Genomic DNA, 20,725 nt, shown 5'->3' on the forward strand with positions numbered 1-20,725 from the left:
AGGTTAGCTGTGTGGCTAGTGGAGGTTAGCTGTGTGGCTAGTGGAGGTTAGCTGTGTGGCTAGTGGAGGTTAGCTCTGTGGTTAGTGGAGGTTAGCTGTGTGGCTAGTGGAGGTTAGCTGTGTGGTTAGTGGAGGTTAGCTGTGTGGTTAGTGGAGGTTAGCTCTGTGGTTAGTGGAGGTTAGCTGTGTGGCTAGTGGAGGTTAGCTGTGTGGTTAGTGGAGGTTAGCTGTGTGGCTAGTGGAGGTTAGCTCTGTGGTTAGTGGAGGTTAGCTGTGTGGCTAGTGGAGGTTAGCTGTGTGGCTAGTGGAGGTTAGCTGTGTAGTTAGTGGAGGTTAGCTGTGTGGCTAGTGGAGGTTAGCTGTGTTGATGAGAAGAAACACAGACTTAAAGAACCAGAACAATCTCCTCTGTCTGCAGATGTTTTGGGTATCGATCGACATGAATCTGTGCCGCTGCAGAGCGGTGATGTCATCTGATTCACGGCCTGACACGAGCAACGTCGGGCTTAATATGGCGTCATAAAAAAGACATTAAAAAATCCAATAGCGTGATACCTCGGAGCCATGAAACTGTCGCCATAAATAAGGAAAAGGGAACATTATATTCTGCCTTTTTGTAAAGCTTTCCCGCTCCGCGTGAGACCTTTACGACGTTCAGACTTCTCCGAGACGTTTGGGGTTCAAGTTTCATTAACACGAAGAAGAACATATATAGTTAAATACATATTCTTTCCTTCTCTGGGACAACTCCGCGGCGTCCTCAGACAGAACCGCGGGGGGTGAAGTGCCATCCTAATTACCCTAAATGACTCCACTGGAGGGTTTCAGCAGCTTTAATGACGACCAATCACAAGCGAGCTAGACGTAAACAACACTTTCTGCTTTTTGGCTTTAAACAGCGTCGGCTAATTAGTTAATTATCACCTTTCATTTGGCAGACAGGACTCCCGGGTTCTTTTGGGGGGCTGACAGGAGGATGGATGAGACACTTCACACAGTGTTTTGGGGTCAAAGGTCAGGGAGGCAGACAAAGACAATGTCCCGACAGGAAGCAGGGAAACTCAACGCTCCCATCTCGTCATTCTTTGCTCTGTAAGTGCAGTCGAAGCGTCGCTGAACCAGCTTCATTCAAACCCCTGGATGTGACGAGACTTCAAAATAAAAGCATGAAGCTGGGACACGGCAGCAGAGAGAGCGGAAGAAGAAGAAGAAGAAGAAACAAGGACGTTATTGTCCACTTGAAATCCAACTGAAATCACAAAATACCCCCAAAAGGATAGTATGTTCTGTCCATAGACGAGAGGCGATGGAGCTAATCTGTAAAACAGCCTCGTTAGCCTAACTCGTTAGCCTAGCTCGTTAGCTCAGAGGTCTGCAGGAAGGAGTCCGGAAACCAGGAAATGAGTGACTTCCTGTTCCCTGGTCTCAAAGTTAGTGCTTGTTGTTTACAGGATGTTCAACAGAAGCTGAAGAGACGTTAACGTCGATTCGTCTGATATACTGAACGGGTCAGTGAACGCCCCTCTGCTGAATCTTAAAGGAGCCGACTAAGCGTCCTCAGTAGGACACTAGTCGTCTCCTTTAGCTTAGTGGAGGAGACGTTAGCTTCTTACTTGGCTTACTGGACGTCTCCCGTTGGCCTCCTGACCAGCTGAAGCCTCCAGGTCGCCGTCATGTCCGTCGCCATCTTGTTTTCTTTGCAACCAGTGAATTGATGTGAATCAGGTGTGTGAGTTCATCTGGAGGAGGAGGAGCTTCTCAACACACACAGGACTCTGGAGGGTCGTGGGTTTCCCTGCAGGGCGGAGATGAAGTCAAAGGTACAAATAAGTACCTGTTAGTTAAGAGAGTAAAACATGAAAAGATGAAAGAAAGTGGGAGGAGCCAACCTCTTCCACGAAGCCACCGGCTGTGGCCTCTGTGAGATGTTCCCACAGGGAGGCGTGAGCGGGTCAGACACTCAGGAATACAAGCTCCAGGTTTCATCTCCTCTCGGAGGAAGAAACGGAGAAGAAGAAGAAGAAGAAGAAGAAGAAACGGAGAACAAGAAGAAGAAGAAGAAGAAACGGAGAAGAAGAAGAAACGGAGAAGAAGAAGAAGCAGAAGAAGAAGAAACGGAGAAGAAGAAGAAGAAGAAGCAGCAGCAGCAGTTCGCCTTGTCCCTGATCTCGTGTTCCTTGAGTGCCTTTTCTCCTTTTTCTCCAATAAAAGACACTTAGTGATATTTATTCTCTTCCAGTAGAACCCTGAGGCTCACACACACACACACACACACACACACACACACACACACACACACACTCGTACATTAAATCATGACCGCACATCTCGTACCCTCTTGACTTCCGTTTCAACACGTAATCAAATAATTTGTCTTCGGACTCATTGAATATATAATTAGGCGTATTGTTAAATAACATTAAAGATAATTGATTTGACCGCTTTGACCAACAAGAGAGGAGACGATGGACCACAAGGAGAGGAGACGATGGACCACAAGGAGAGGAGACGATGGACCACAAGGAGAGGAGACGATGGACCACAAGTTGCTCCTCAATGGACAAGAGTTCACGTTCCATAGTGAAGGAGTTGATCCCGTTCAGAGCCACGGAGAAAAGACTTCCAGATGAAACGTCGCAAATATAGATTTCCTTCCTAAAAGAAGGTCCCCAAGAAGAAGGTCTCTTAAAAGAAGGTCCCCAAGAAGAAGGTCCCCTTGTCGACATTCCTCTAGAAGAAGGTCCCCTTGAAGATGTTCCTCTAGAAAAAGGTCCCCTTGAATAAGTTCCTCTAGAAGAAGGTGCCCTTGAAGAAGTTCCTCTCGAAGAAGGTGCCCTTGAAGAAGGTCCTCTAGAAGAAGGTCCCCTTGAAGAAGGTCCTCTAGAAGAAGGTCCCCTTGAAGAAGGTCCTCTAGAAGAAGGTGCCCTTGAAGAAGGTCCTCTAAAAGAAGGTCCCCTTGAAGAAGGTCCTCTAGAAGAAGGTGCCCTTGGTGTCCCTGCACAGTATCCTCTTGAATGCCTTCCTGAAGTCGTGGTTGAAGACGGTGTAGATGACCGGGTTGAGGCAGGAGTTGCCATATCCGATCCAGAAGAAGAACTTGAAGAGGGGGTTGGGGATGCTGCAGGTCTCGGGGCAAACCGCCTGAAGAGAGTAAGAGAAGAAGAAGGGGAACCAGCAGATCACAAACCCGCCCATCACCACCGCCAGCACGAAGGTGAACCTCTTCTCCCGGTTGGCCATGGCCTTGCGGCGGGACGAGGGCATCCCCTGAATGCTCGCCGCCTCCTCGGGGACCAGCTTGGTGCCGGACGCCGTGGCCATGGTCTTCTTGTAGGCCCGGTTCAGCATCTGGCCTCCGAACGCTCTGCGCCGGGACACGCCCGACCGTCGATCGGCGGCCGCGTTCGTCTCGTCTTTACCTTTCTCGCCCAGTTCGGAGCCGAAGCTGGAAGAGTTGTCGGGGAGCGCCTCCTCCTCCTCCTCCTCCTCATCGCGGTGTGTCCGGGGCTCTTTATGGGGAACCGCTGAGGGGGTTTGGACCGACTCATCGGGGTCCCGGCTCCCGGGACGGTCTTGAGGGGACGTCGGGGACATGTCTTGAGGGACTTCTTCTCGTCGGCCGGCCGCCGCACCCCCTCGACCCCCTCGACCCCGTCGACCCCCATTCTGCTGCGACCGCTCGGGTAACTTCGCCGGAGGCTCGGCGGTTCCCGCGCTGGCTTCGCCGCCTTCCGCCGCCTCCTGCTTCCGTCCGGTCGGGCGCCGCGTGAGCTGCTTGGCGATCCGATAGATCTTCACGTACACCAGGATCATGATCACGCACGGGGCGAAGAAGGACCCGATGGTGGAGTAGAGGATGTACCAGCGCTCATTGTTCAGCTCGCACGCCTCCTCGCCGCCCTCGCTCTTGTCCAGCGTGAGGAGAGGCGGGAAGGAGATGACCGCGGAGATCAGCCAGACCACGACGATGGCCGCCTTGATGCGCGCGGGGGTGCGCCTGGCGCCGTAGGAGACGGGCCGAGAGATGGACAGGTAGCGGTCCAGCGCGATGGCGCACAGGTGCACGATGGAGGAGGTGCAGAAGAGGACGTCCAGCGCCAGGTAGATCTCGCACCACACGGCGCCGAAGGCCCAGTAGCCCTGCAGCTCGTTGGCCAGCGAGAACGGGATGACGAGCGTCGCCACCAAAATATCGGCCGCCGCCAGCGACACCAGGAAGAGGTTCTGGGGCCCCTTCAGGGACCGGGTGGTCAGCACGGCGATGATGACGAGGATGTTCCCGACGATGGTGAAGACCATCATGGAGGTGATGGCGAAGGCGAAGGCGGCGGTGGCTTGCGGCGTGTACGGCGAGGTCCGGCCCGCGCTCCGGTCGCAGGGCCGGCCGCCGCCGGCGAGGCTGAGGTTCCTGTTGGGGAGCTCCGACAGGCAGGGGGCGTCGTGAGGGGCTGCCATGGCAACGGTCAACGTGAAGTCATGTGACCTGAGAGAGAGAGAGAGAGAGAGATGAACGTTATCATCTACCTTCAGTACTCATGTTCACTGAGCAGAGCCTGAACGCATCACAATGCAACAGAACCTTTATGAAGGTCTGCGTGATGGAAAACATCTTCAGGACAAAACGGGTTCTTTCAGTCGGGCAACAATTTGTGATTTTCGATCTTTTGAAAAGGAAATAAAAGACGACATGTTCGTTTTTAAATGTTTTTGCACAATCAGATCAGAGATGATGATGAAGATGATGAAGAACAGATCAATTACATAGATGTGTTTAGATTGTCATGAAGAGCTCTATATTTTTCATGTGTGTTTTGGATTAAAGCTGTCACATTTATATATATATATATATATATATATATATATATATAACTGATATATATCAGTTATATATATGTATATAAATATGTTTTATTTTTTCATTTATATATATATATATATATACACATATATATACAGGACTGTCTCAGAAAATTAGAATATTGTGATAAAGTTCTTTATTTTCTGTAATGCAATTAAAAAAACAAAAATGTCATGCATTCTGGATTCATTACAAATCAACTGAAATATTGCAAGCCTTTTATTCTTTTAATATTGCTGATTATGGCTTACAGCTTAAGAAAACTCTAAAATCCTATCTCATAAAATTTGAATATTTCCTCAGATCAAGTTAAAAAAAAGATTTATAACAGCAAAACAAAATCAAACATTTGAAAATGTGTTTCCAGGTGTTTCGAGTTAATTAGACGATTCAAGTGATTTGTTTAATACCCTACTAGTATACTTTTTCATGATATTCTAATATTTAGAAATAGGATATTTGAGTTTTCTTAAGCTGTAAGCCATAATCAGCAATATTAAAAGAATAAAAGGCTTGCAATATTTCAGTTGATTTGTAATGAATCCAGAATGCATGACATTTTTGTTTTTTTAATTGCATTACAGAAAATAAAGAACTTTATCACAATATTCTAATTTTCTGAGACAGTCCTGTATATATATGACTGGACCAAATTAATTTCACAAATAAAGAAATGTGCTATACATATTAACATACGTATAATTTAGGATGAAATGAACACATGAATTGCACTAATATATATATATATATATATATATATATATATATATATATATATATATATAGTGCAATTGATTGTGTTGAGTCAGCATTGATTTCTAATAATAATGATTTGTATAAAGATAAGTGTCTGGATGACATTAAATCCTTTAGAATAAATACAGAAACATTACATGAAGAACCTTCTACTCACTCTGCGCGTGACTTCAGAAGTTGATTCTTTCCCCGCACGAGCAGCTCCCGGTGCGGGCAGCGCGAGCGAGCCGCGGTCCCGGGGGAGGCGGACCGGTGCAGCGCGTGGAGGGAGTCCGCGTGCAGGCGCTCCTCTTCGGGTCTGAGCTCCCTGCAGCTCCTGAGGAAGAGGAGGAGGGACTGACTCGCACGGTACCGGCTCAACGTGCACGCGCCGCTTCTTGTGTCACATGTGGTTCAGAGGGTCGAACTTCTAAAGCCTTCTGATCCATGACTCACTGATCAGCTCCTGATCGATGATCAATAGTTGATCTGGAGCAAACGAGAAACGTTCCTGTTTCTTTTGGAAGGGAATACAAAATACTTAAAGTACAGAAATATAATTTAATCTATAGTAATACAGCATTTACAAGTCAAAACATATAATCCAGATAATCATATTTAAATACTCGAGTAAAGGAACTCCCGAGTACGTTAGCTTTAAAAGTGTAATCAAAAACAGTCGGACGGTTCGGACCTGCAAGTAGTGATGCCCCTAGTGGACACCAGGAGAACAGCATGTAATATATCTATAATACAGTAGTGATGCCCCTAGTGGACACCAGGAGAACAGCATGTAATATATCTATAATACAGTAGTGATGCCCCTAGTGGACACCAGGAGAACAACATGTGTTATCTCTATTATACAGTAGTGATGCCCCTAGTGGACACCAGGAGAACAACATGTGTTATCTCTATTATACAGTAGTGATGCCCCTAGTGGACACCAGGAGAACAACATGTATTATCTCTATAATACAGTAGTGATGCCCCTAGTGGACACCAGGAGAACAACATGTATTATCTCTATTATACAGTAGTGATGCCCCTAGTGGACACCAGGAGAACAACATGTATTATCTCTATTATACAGTAGTGATGCCCCTAGTGGACACCAGGAGAACAACATGTATTATCTCTATAATACAGTAGTGATGCCCCTAGTGGACACCAGGAGAACAACATGTATTATCTCTATTATACAGTAGTGATGCCCCTAGTGGACACCAGGAGAACAACATGTATTATCTCTATAATACAGTAGTGATGCCCCTAGTGGACACCAGGAGAACAGCATGTAATATATCTATAATACAGTAGTGATGCCCCTAGTGGACACCAGGAGAACAGCATGTAATATATCTATAATACAGTAGTGATGCCCCTAGTGGACACCAGGAGAACAACATGTGTTATCTCTATTATACAGTAGTGATGCCCCTAGTGGACACCAGCATGTATTATCTATATATAATACAGTCGTGACGCCCCTAGTGGACACCAGGAGAACAACATGTATTATCTCTATTATACAGTAGTGATGCCCCTAGTGGACACCAGGAGAACAACATGTATTATCTATATAATACAGTCGTGACGCCCCTAGTGGACACCAGGAGAACAACATGTATTATCTCTATTATACAGTAGTGATGCCCCTAGTGGACACCAGGAGAACAACATGTATTATCTCTATAATACAGTAGTGATGCCCCTAGTGGACACCAGGAGAACTACATGTGTTATCTCTATAATACAGTAGTGATGCCCCTAGTGGACACCAGGAGAACAACATGTATTATCTCTATTATACAGTAGTGATGCCCCTAGTGGACACCAGGAGAACAACATGTGTTATCTCTATTATACAGTAGTGATGCCCCTAGTGGACACCAGGAGAACAACATGTATTATCTCTATAATACAGTAGAGATGCCCCTAGTGGACACCAGGAGAACGACATGTATTATCTCTATAATACAGTAGTGATGCCCCTAGAGGACACCAGGAGAACAACATGTATTATCTCTATAATACAGTAGTGATGCCCCTAGTGGACACCAGGAGAACTACATGTGTTATCTCTATAATACAGTAGTGATGCCCCTAGTGGACACCAGGAGAACAACATGTATTATCTCTATGATACAGTAGTGATGCCCCTAGTGGACACCAGGAGAACAGCATGTATTATCTCTATGATACAGTAGTGATGCCCCTAGTGGACACCAGGAGAACAACATGTATTATCTATATAATACAGTAGTGATGCCCCTAGTGGACACCAGGAGAACAACATGTATTATCTATATAATACAGTAGTGATGCCCCTAGTGGACACCAGGAGAACAACATGTATTATCTCTATGATACAGTAGTGATGCCCCTAGTGGACACCAGGAGAACTACATGTGTTATCTCTATGATACAGTAGTGATGCCCTTGGTGGACACCAGGAGAACATGTATTATCTCTATGATACAGTAGTGATGCCCCTAGTGGACACCAGGAGAACTACATGTGTTATCTCTATGATACAGTAGTGATGCCCCTAGTGGACACCAGGAGAACTACATGTATTAGCTCTATAATACAGTAGTGATGCCCCTAGTGGACACCAGGAGAACAGCATGTATTATCTCTATGATACAGTAGTGATGCCCCTAGTGGACACCAGGAGAACTACATGTGTTATCTCTATGATACAGTAGTGATACCCCTAGTGGACACCAGGAGAACAACATGTATTATCTCTATGATACAGTAGTGATGCCCCTAGTGGACACCAGGAGAACAACATGTGTTATCTCTATAATATAGTAGTGATGCCCCTAGTGGCCACCAGGAGAACTACATGTGTTATCTCTATGATACAGTAGTGATGCCCCTAGTGGACACCAGGAGAACAACATGTATTATCTCTATAATACATTAGTGATGCCCCTAGTGGACACCAGGAGAACTACATGTGTTATCTCTATAATACAGTAGTGATGCCCCTAGTGGACACCAGGAGAACTACATGTATTATCTCTATAATACAGTAGTGATGCCCCTAGTGGACACCAGGAGAACATGTGTTATCTCTATGATACAGTAGTGATGCCCCTAGTGGACACCAGGAGAACAACATGTATTATCTCTATAATACAGTAGTGATGCCCCTAGTGGACACCAGGAGAACTACATGTGTTATCTCTATAATACAGTAGTGATGCCCCTAGTGGACACCAGGAGAACAACATGTATTATCTCTATAATACAGTAGTGATGCCCCTAGTGGACACCAGGAGAACAACATGTGTTATCTCTATGATACAGTAGTGATGCCCCTAGTGGACACCAGGAGAACTACATGTATTATCTCTATAATACAGTAGTGATGCCCCTAGTGGACACCAGGAGAACAACATGTATTATCTCTATGATACAGTAGTGATGCCCCTAGTGGACACCAGGAGAACTACATGTGTTATCTCTATAATACAGTAGTGATGCCCCTAGTGGACACCAGGAGAACAACATGTATTATCTCTATAATACAGTAGTGATGCCCCTAGTGGACACCAGGAGAACATGTATTATCTATATAATACAGTAGTGATGCCCCTAGTGGACAGCAGCATGTATTATCTATATAATACAGTAGTGATGCCCCTAGTGGACACCAGGAGAACTACATGTGTTATCTCTATAATACAGTAGTGATGCCCCTAGTGTAAACCAGGACAACATGCATCTCTAATACAGCAACATGTAAATGAATTTATAATACAAATAGATAAATATGACTATTTAGTCAAATTAAAGAGACCTGCCATTTTTTACTTTTTAAAAAATGATGCTAGTGGACACCAGGAGAGCTCATGTTTATCTCTATATACAGTAGTGATGCCCTAGTGGACACCAGCTGAGCATCCTGATGAAGTGGCACCAGGAGAATGCTGTTATCTCTATGTGCAGTGTGATGCCCCAGTGGACAGGGAGAAAACGAGGTATCTCTATAATAAAGCAGTGGTGGTTTGGCGGGTGGACTTCCAACCGCCGCGCCGAGTAGAAGAACCGCGTTATCGCAGTCAGAGTGATGCAGTGGACACCAGGAGAACAACATGTCCTCTCCATGTCACTAGTGATGCCCTAGTGGTCACCAGGAGAAGCAGTTGTCTCTACAATACAGTGGTGATGCCCTAGTGGACACCAGGAGGCGCCTGTATTATCTCTATGATACAGGTAGTGCTCACAGTGGACACCAGGAGAACAACATGTATTATCTCTATCCCTGAAACGCAGTAGTGATGCCCTAGTGGACACCAGGAGAACAACATGTTATCTCTATAATACAGTAGTGATGCCCTAGTGGACACCAGGAGAACAACATGTATTATCTCTATAATACAGTAGTGATGCCCTAGTGGACACCAGGAGAACAACATGTATTATCTCTATAATACAGTAGTGATGCCCTAGTGGACACCAGGAGAACAACATGTATTATCTCTATGATACAGTAGTGATGCCCTAGTGGACACCAGGAGAACAACATGTGTTATCTCTATAATACAGTAGTGATGCCCTAGTGGACACCAGGAGAACAACATGTATTATCTCTATAATACAGTAGTGATGCCCTAGTGGACACCAGGAGAACAACATGTATTATCTCTATAATACAGTAGTGATGCCCTAGTGGACACCAGGAGAACAACATGTATTATCTCTATAATACAGTAGTGATGCCCTAGTGGACACCAGGAGAACAACATGTATTATCTCTATAATACAGTAGTGATGCCCTAGTGGTCACCAGGACAACAACTTCTATTACCTCTATAATACAGTAGTGACGCCGCTACTGGACACCAGGAGAACAACATGTATTATCTCTATAATACAGTAGTGATGCCCCTAGTGGACACCAGGAGAACAACATGTATTATCTCTATAATACAGTAGTGATGCCCCTAGTGGACACCAGGAGAACAACATGTATTATCTCTATAATACAGTAGTGATGCCCCTAGTGGACACCAGGAGAACAACATGTATTATCTCTATAATACAGTAGTGATGCCCTAGTGGACACCAGGAGACAACATGTATTATCTCTATAATACAGTAGTGATGCCCTAGTGGACACCAGGAGAACAACATGTATTATCTCTATAATACAGTAGTGATGCCCCTAGTGGACACCAGGAGAACAACATGTATTATCTCTATAATACAGTAGTGATGCCCCTAGTGGACACCAGGAGAACATGTATTATCTATATAATACAGTAGTGATGCCCCTAGTGGACACCAGGAGAACAGCATGTATTATCTATATAATACAGTAGTGATGCCCCTAGTGGACACCAGGGGAACAACATGTATTATCTCTATAATACAGTAGTGATGCCCCTAGTGGACACCAGGAGAACAACATGTGTTATCTCTATAATACAGTAGTGATGCCCCTAGTGGACACCAGGAGAACAACATGTATTATCTCTATAATACAGTAGTGATGCCCCTAGTGGACACCAGGAGAACAGCATGTATTATCTCTATAATACAGTAGTGATGCCCCTAGTGGACACCAGGGGAACAGCATGTATTATCTATATATTACAGTAGTGATACCCCTAGTGGACACCAGGAGAACAACATGTATTATCTCTATAATACAGTAGTGATGCCCCTAGTGGACACCAGGAGAACAACATGTATTATCTCTATAATACAGTAGTGATGCCCCTAGTGGACACCAGTGGAACAGCATGTATTATCTCTATAATATAGTAGTGATGCCCCTAGTGGACACCAGGAGAACAACATGTATTATCTCTATAATACAGTAGTGATGCCCCTAGTGGACACCAGGGGAACAGCATGTATTATCTCTATAATACAGTAGTGATGCCCCTAGTGGACACCAGGAGAACAACATGTATTATCTATAATACAGTAGTGATGCCCTAGTGGACACCAGGAACATGTATTATCTCTATAATACAGTAGTGATGCCCTAGTGGACACCAGGAGAACAACATGTATTATCTCTATAATACAGTAGTGATGCCCTAGTGGACACCAGGAGAACAACATGTATTATCTCTATAATACAGTAGTGATGCCCTAGTGGACACCAGGAGAACAGCAGGTATTATCTCTATAATACAGTAGTGATGCCCCTAGTGGACACCAGGAGAACAGCATGTATTATCTCTATAATACAGTAGTGATGCCCCTAGTGGACACCAGGGGAACAGCATGTATTATCTCTAATACAGTAGTGATGCCCTAGTGGACACCAGGAGAACAACATGTATTATCTCTATAATACAGTAGTGATGCCCTAGTGGACACCAGGAGAACAACATGTATTATCTCTATAATACAGTAGTGATGCCCCTAGTGGACACCAGGAGAACAACATGTATTATCTCTATAATACAGTAGTGATGCCCCTAGTGGACACCAGGAGAACAGCATGTATTATCTATATAATACAGTAGTGATGCCCCTAGTGGACACCAGGGGAACAACATGTATTATCTCTATAATACAGTAGTGATGCCCTAGTGGACACCAGGAGAACAGCATGTATTATCTCTATAATACAGTAGTGATGCCCCTAGTGGACACCAGGAGAACAACATGTATTATCTCTATAATACAGTAGTGATGCCCCTAGTGGACACCAGGAGAACAACATGTATTATCTCTATAATACAGTAGTGATGCCCCTAGTGGACACCAGGAGAACATGTATTATCTCTATAATGCAGTAGTGATGCCCCTAGTGGACACCAGGAGAACAACATGTATTATCTATATAATACAGTAGTGATGCCCCTAGTGGACACCAGGAGAACAGCATGTATTATCTATATAATACAGTAGTGATGCCCCTAGTGGACACCAGGGGAACAACATGTATTATCTCTATAATACAGTAGTGATGCCCTAGTGGACACCAGGAGAACGACATGTATTATCTCTATAATACAGTAGTGATGCCCCTAGTGGACACCAGGAGAACAACATGTATTATCTCTATAATACAGTAGTGATGCCCCTAGTGGACACCAGGAGAACAGCATGTATTATCTCTATAATACAGTAGTGATGCCCCTAGTGGACACCAGGAGAACAACATGTATTATCTCTATAATACAGTAGTGATGCCCCTAGTGGACACCAGGGGAACAGCATGTATTATCTCTATAATACAGTAGTGATGCCCCTAGTGGACACCAGGAGAACAACATGTATTATCTCTATAATACAGTAGTGATGCCCTAGTGGACACCAGGAGAACAACATGTATTATCTCTATAATACAGTAGTGATGCCCTAGTGGACACCAGGAGAACAACATGTATTATCTCTATAATACAGTAGTGATGCCCTAGTGGACACCAGGAGAACAACATGTATTATCTCTATAATACAGTAGTGATGCCCTAGTGGACACCAGGAGAACAACATGTATTATCTCTATAATACAGTAGTGATGCCCTAAGTGGACACCAGGAGAACAACATGTGTTAACGGCATAATACAGTCGTCATGCCCCGAGTGGACACCAGGAGAACAACATATTATCTCTATAATACAGTAGTGATGCCCTAGTGGACACCAGGAGAACAACATGTATATCTATAATACAGTAGTGATGCCCCTAGAGGACTCCAGGAGCACAACATGTATTATCTATATAATACAGTAGTGATGCCCCCAGTGGACACCAGGAGAACAGCATGTATTATCTCTATAATACAGTAGTGATGCTAGTGGACACCAGGAGAACAACATGTGTTATCTCTATAATACAGTAGTGATGCCCCTAGTGGACACCAGGAGAACAACATGTATTATCTCTATAATACAGTAGTGATGCCCCTAGTGGACACCAGGAGAACAGCATGTATTATCTATATAATACAGTAGTGATGCCCCTAGTGGACACCAGGGGAACAGCATGTATTATCTCTATAATACAGTAGTGATGCCCCTAGTGGACACCAGGAGAACAACATGTATTATCTATATAATACAGTAGTGATGCCCCTAGTGGACACCAGGGGAACAACATGTATTATCTCTATAATACAGTAGTGATGCCCCTAGTGGACACCAGGAGAACAACATGTATTATCTCTATAATACAGTAGTGATGCCCCTAGTGGACACTAGGAGAACAACATGTATTATCTCTATAATACAGTAGTGATGCCCCTAGTGGACACCAGGAGAACAACATGTATTATCTCTATAATACAGTAGTGATGCCCCTAGTGGACACCAGGAGAACAACATGTATTATCTCTATAATACAGTAGTGATGCCCCTAGTGGACACCAGGAGAACAGCATGTATTATCTCTATAATACAGTAGTGATGCCCCTAGTGGACACCAGTGGAACAGCATGTATTATCTCTATAATATAGTAGTGATGCCCCTAGTGGACACCAGGAGAACAACATGTATTATCTCTATAATACAGTAGTGATGCCCCTAGTGGACACCAGGGGAACAGCATGTATTATCTCTATAATACAGTAGTGATGCCCCTAGTGGACACCAGGAGAACAACATGTATTATCTCTATAATACAGTAGTGATGCCCCTAGTGGACACCAGGAGAACAGCATGTATTATCTCTATAATACAGTAGTGATGCCCCTAGTGGACACCAGGAGAACAACATGTATTATCTCTATAATACAGTAGTGATGCCCCTAGTGGACACCAGGAGAACGACATGTATTATCTCTATAATACAGTAGTGATGCCCCTAGTGGACACCAGGAGAACATGTATTATCTCTATAATACAGTAGTGATGCCCCTAGTGGACAGACAATATATTATCTCTATAACACAGTGATGCCCCTAGTGGACACCAGGAGAACAGCATGTATTATCTATGTAATGCAGTAGTGATGGCCCTAGTGGACACCAGAAGAACAACATGTATTAACTCTATGATACGGTAGTGATGCGCCTAGTGGACACCAGGAGAACAGCATGTATTATCTCTATAATACAGTAGTGATGCCCTAGTGGACACCAGGAGAACAACATGTATTATCTCTATATTACAGTAGTGATGCCCTAGTGGACACCAGGAGAACAACATGTGTTATCTCTATAATACAGTAGTGATGCCCCTAGTGGACACCAGGAGAACAGCATGTATTATCTCTATAATACAGTAGTGATGCCCCTAGTGGACACCAGGGGAACAGCATGTATTATCTCTATAATACAGTAGTGATGCCCCTAGTGGACACCAGGAGAACAACATGTATTATCTCTATAATACAGTAGTGATGCCCCTAGTGGACACCAGGAGAACAGCATGTATTATCTCTATAATACAGTAGTGATGCCCCTAGTGGACACCAGGAGAACAACATGTATTATCTCTATAATACAGTAGTGATGCCCCTAGTGGACACCAGGAGAACAACATGTATTATCTCTATAATACAGTAGTGATGCCCCTAGTGGACACCAGTGGAACAGCATGTATTATCTCTATAATACAGTAGTGATGCCCCTAGTGGACACCAGTGGAACAGCATGTATTATCTCTATAATATAGTAGTGATGCCCCTAGTGGACATCAGGAGAACAACATGTATTATCTCTATAATACAGTAGTGATGCCCCTAGTGGACACCAGGAGAACAACATGTGTTATCTCTAATACAGTAGTGATGCCCCTAGTGGACACCAGGAGAACAACATGTATTATCTCTATAATACAGTAGTGATGCTAGTGGACAAGCATGTATTATCTCTATAATACAGTAGTGATGCCCTAGTGGACACCAGGAGAACATGTATCTATATAATACAGTAGTGATGCTAGTGGACACCAGGAGAACAACATGTGTTATCTCTATAATACAGTAGTGATGCCCCTAGTGGACACCAGGAGAACAACATGTATTATCTCTATAATACAGTAGTGATGCCCCTAGTGGACACCAGGAGAACATGTATTATCTATATAATACAGTAGTGATGCCCCTAGTGGACACCAGGAACTACATGTTATCTATATAATACAGTAGTGATGCCCCTAGTGGACACCAGGAGAACAGCATGTATTATCTATATAATACAGTAGTGATGCCCCTAGTGGACACCAGGGGAACAACATGTATTATCTCTATAATACAGTAGTGATGCCCCTAGTGGACACCAGGAGAACATGCATCTCTAATACAGCAACATGTAAATCTTTATAATACAGTAGTGATGCCCTAGTGGACACCAGGAGAACTGCATGATTATCTCTATATACAGTAGTGATGCCCTAGTGACACCAGGAGAACAACATGTTTATCTCTATATACAGTAGTGATGCCCTAGTGGACACCAGGAGCGTGTATTATCTCTATAATACAGTAGTGATGCCCTAGTGGACACCAGGAGAACAGCATGTATTATCTCTATAATACAGTAGTGATGCTAGTGGACAAGAACAACATGTTTATCTCTATAATCAGTAGTGATGCCCTAGTGGACACCAGTAGAAGAACATGTATCTCTATAATACAGTAGTGATGCCCTAGTGGACACCAGGAGCAACATGTCATTATCTCTATTACAGTAGTGATGCCCCTAGTGGACACCAGGAGAACAACATGCCTCTATAACAGTAGTGATGCCAGTGGACACCGGAGAACAACATGTATTATCTCTATAATACAGTAGTGATGCCCTAGTGGACACCGAAGGAGAACAACATGTATTATCTCTATGATACAGTAGTGATGGAGCCCCTAGTGGACACCAGGAGAACAAAGGTCATGTAGTTAATCTCCATCCCTGAATACAGTAGTGATGCCCTAGTGGACATCACAACCAGGAGCCAATCAGGGTCGAGTAAGGGTTAGGGCTTCAAACATCGTACTTTGATGCCCCTAGTGGACACCAGGAGAAAAGCATGTATTATCTCTATAATACAGTAGTGATGCCCCTAGTGGACACCAGGAGAACAACATGTGTTATCTCTATGATACAGTAGTGATGCCCCTAGTGGACACCAGGAGAACAACATGTATTATCTCTATAATACAGTAGTGATGCCCCTAGTGGACACCAGGAGAACAACATGTATTATCTCTATGATACAGTAGTGATGCCCCTAGTGGACACCAGGAGAACTACATGTGTTATCTCTATAATACAGTAGTGATGCCCTAGTGGACACCAGGAGAACAACATGTATTATCTCTATGATACAGTAGTGATGCCCCTAGTGGACACCAGGAGAACTACATGTGTTATCTCTATGATACAGTAGTGATGCCCCTAGTGGACACCAGGAGAACAACATGTATTATCTCTATTATACAGTAGTGATGCCCCTAGTGGACACCAGGGGAACAGCATGTATTATCTCTATAATACAGTAGTGATGCCCCTAGTGGACACCAGGAGAACAACATGTGTTATCTCTATAATACAGTAGTGATGCCCCTAGTGGACACCAGGAGAACAACATGTGTTATCTCTATTATACAGTAGTGATGCCCCTAGTGGACACCAGGAGAACAACATGTATTATCTCTATAATACAGTAGTGATGCCCCTAGTGGACACCAGGAGAACAGCATGTATTATATCTATAATACAGTAGTGATGCCCCTAGTGGACACCAGGAGAACAACATGTATTATCTCTATAATACAGTAGTGATGCCCCTAGTGGACACCAGGAGAACAGCATGTATTATCTCTATAATACAGTAGTGATGCCCCTAGTGGACACCAGGAGAACAACATGTGTTATCTCTATAATACAGTAGTGATGCCCCTAGTGGGCACCAGGAGAACAACATGTGTTATCTCTATAATACAGTAATGATGCCCCTAGTGGACACCAGGAGAACAACATGTATTATCTCTATAATACAGTAGTGATGCCCCTAGTGGACACCAGGAGAACAACATGTATTATCTCTATAATACAGTAGTGATGCCCCTAGTGGACACCAGGAGAACAGCATGTATTATATCTATAATACAGTAGTGATGCCCCTAGTGGACACCAGGAGAACAACATGTATTATCTCTATAATACAGTAGTGATGCCCCTAGTGGACACCAGGAGAACAGCATGTATTATATCTATAATACAGTAGTGATGCCCCTAGTGGACACCAGGAGAACAACATGTGTTATCTCTATAATACAGTAGTGATGCCCCTAGTGGACACCAGGAGAACAACATGTGTTATCTCTATAATACAGTAGTGATGCCCCTAGTGGACACCAGGAGAACAACATGTATTATCTCTATAATACAGTAGTGATGCCCCTAGTGGACACCAGGAGAACAGCATGTATTATATCTATAATACAGTAGTGATGCCCCTAGTGGACACCAGGAGAACAACATGTGTTATCTCTATAATACAGTAGTGATGCCCCTAGTGGACACCAGGAGAACAGCATGTATTATATCTATAATACAGTAGTGATGCCCCTAGTGGACACCAGGAGAACAACATGTATTATCTCTATTATACAGTAGTGATGCCCCTAGTGGACACCAGGAGAACAGCATGTATTATATCTATAATACAGTAGTGATGCCCCTAGTGGACACCAGGAGAACAACATGTATTATCTCTATAATACAGTAGTGATGCCCCTAGTGGACACCAGCATGTATTATCTCTATAATACAGTAGTGATGCCCCTAGTGGACACCAGGAGAACAGCATGTATTATCTCTATATTACAGTAGTGATGCCCCTAGTGGACACCAGGAGAACAGCATGTATTATCTCTATATTACAGTAGTGATGCCCCTAGTGGACACCAGGAGAACAACATGTATTATCTCTATAATACAGTAGTGATGCCCCTAGTGGACACCAGGAGAACAACATGTATTATCTCTATATACAGTAGTGATGCCCCTAGTGGACACCAGGAGAACAACATGTATTATCTCTATAATACAGTAGTGATGCCCCTAGTGGACACCAGGAGAACATGGTTCACAAACAACAAGTACTTCCTGTTTCATCATCACATGACCTGTGATCCTCTTCACCAAACAGCTGCAGCGCAAACGATTGTGGGCCGTGGAACATCCCACAGAGCGCTGAAGGTCGTGGTAACATTTGACCGACTACACAGACAAACCAGACCGCAGTACTCGTACACGCCCACCAGGTGCTTTACCCGCCATGATGTTGTTGTACAGTATCTTGATGTACTGGTCGCGGTCCATCCTCGTGTGCTCGTGGTAGAAGCCCATTGCGTGGAGGATCTCGTGCACGATGTTCCCCACCAGGCAGCTGGACCCGATGAAAATCTGCTGCTCGCCGCCGTCGTAGCCGACGAACGACGCGCAGCTGTAGACGAGGTCAACGTTGGGGTCAGACGCGTCCACGCAATTAATGACAATGTGTTGCGCAACACGCGGCACCTCGTACCCGAAGCTTCTCACGAAGTGCAGGTAGTCTCTCTCCGACCGCCTCTTCAGGAACGACAGGCAGGTCTGGTCAGACAGCATCTCCATGGCAGCCACGATGTCGGCCCTCTGGCCGGCTGCAGGAAACAACATGGTGGGCGTGAAGGGGTCAAAGGTCATAGGGTCACCGGCCCAATGCCACTCAGCGTGAAGGGGTCAAAGGTCATGGGGTCACAGGCCCGATACGCTCAGCGTGAAGGGGTCAAAGGTCATGGGGTCACCGGCCCGATGCCACTCAGTGGGAAGGGGTCAAAGGTCACATGCCCGATGCCACTCACCGAGACGCGGACTGATGACGTAGGGGATCGCCGTCGTCGGCCACCTGCTGGTCACAGCGTTGCGGTCGTCCTGCAGGGGGGAATGTGCAGTCGGCCATTTTGTTTTTGAAGTCGCAACATTACAGAATGGCATGATGGGAAATGTAGTTATTTTTTAGAGCAAAGTCTAAATAAGGTACTAGTACACACTAGAGTTCCACAGTAAAGGCTATAGTGTGTAACTCACCGACAACACCATGTCACCCTCCGTCAACGCACGGTCCTTTGACAACAGTTCTGTTTTAAAAGCCATAAATAAAAATGTATATTATTTTATTCTTCAGTTTAAAAAAAACACAAATTATTGAGAGGAGAAACTTTTGACCTTCTAGAGTCTCCGGGTTGGAATCCAGATACATCACCAGCTGGAAGAGCTCGTCATGCTGAGACACTGAACACAGATTTATATACACACATATATATATATACACACACACACACCAAGAACGGTGCACATTAACATGGCTGATCAGACTCACCGTCCCGTAGAGGAGTGCAGGAGCCTGAAAGAACCAAGAGAAGAGTGTGTGTTTGTGTGTGTGTAGGTGTGTGTAGGTGTGTGTAGGTGTGTGTAGGTGTGTGTAGGTGTGTGTAGGTGTGTGTAGGTGTGTCCCTCACACTGAACACATGCTCTTCTTCTTACCTTGTTGAGCTCCAGCCAGCAGCAAAGCAGTGAGGACGAGTTGCAGCATGACGTCAGAGGGGCAGAGTGAGGCCTTCAGGGCCCCCTGGCCCTTTAAGGACCCTCGGCAGTGACGTCAGCTGTGAGCCTCGTTGATCTTCACAGCTGAAGCCACTTTACAGAAGATTGAAGCCTTCTGATTGGTTTAAATTAATTAGTTCACCTCGACCAGCTGCGCATAGTTTAAATGTTTCTAGAATAATTATTTAATAAAACAATATTTACATGATAGTTCTGAGAAGCTCTGAGGTTTGAGTTACGCACATTTTACTGATGACTATTTTATTTTAATAGATATATATATATATATATAAATAAATTTCGTTTTTATAAATATTGGATTTTCAGTGATTTACAACTGATGGTTGTTGTGTGCACATGAGAAATTTGAGCCTTTCAGATCCAACTTATATATTTATAGCATATAAATAATCAACATATGAGTGTGTTACATTGAGAAACTACTTTACTTTTTGAATCCTGAAACTGGTCACATTAGTATTTATTTATATATGTATTATATTTCATATAATAATAATAATAATAATAATAATAATAATAATAATATATTTTATAAACTGACAAACTCTAAATATTTTTATTTTATTTTAAATTCCAATATTTTGCACATGGTCACTG

At 44.1% G+C, this 20,725-nt stretch overlaps 2 protein-coding genes across 2 annotated transcripts; both read right to left on the reverse strand.

The window, feature by feature from the left end:
- Positions 1-2,889: 2,889 nt before the first annotated feature.
- LOC130205530 (alpha-2B adrenergic receptor) lies at positions 2,890-4,455 on the reverse strand. The gene has a single exon (XM_056432969.1). The coding sequence runs from the start codon at positions 4,453-4,455 to the stop codon at positions 2,971-2,973; it is 1,485 nt and encodes a 494-aa protein (XP_056288944.1). The 3' UTR covers positions 2,890-2,970.
- A 1,312-nt stretch (positions 4,456-5,767) lies between these two features.
- LOC130205724 (low choriolytic enzyme) lies at positions 5,768-20,573 on the reverse strand. The gene is made up of 9 exons (XM_056433223.1): positions 20,048-20,573; positions 19,884-19,907; positions 19,730-19,795; positions 19,592-19,641; positions 19,366-19,435; positions 19,050-19,164; positions 18,796-18,968; positions 16,390-16,426; positions 5,768-5,930 (listed from the first exon to the last, which is right to left on the reverse strand). The coding sequence occupies exons 1-9, from the start codon at positions 20,094-20,096 to the stop codon at positions 5,768-5,770; spliced, it is 747 nt and encodes a 248-aa protein (XP_056289198.1). The 5' UTR covers positions 20,097-20,573.
- Between the last annotated feature and the right edge of the window lie 152 nt (positions 20,574-20,725).

The sequence above is a fragment of the Pseudoliparis swirei genome, chromosome 15, assembly GCF_029220125.1.
Source record: "Pseudoliparis swirei isolate HS2019 ecotype Mariana Trench chromosome 15, NWPU_hadal_v1, whole genome shotgun sequence".
Classification (NCBI taxonomy): Eukaryota; Metazoa; Chordata; class Actinopteri; order Perciformes; family Liparidae; genus Pseudoliparis; species Pseudoliparis swirei.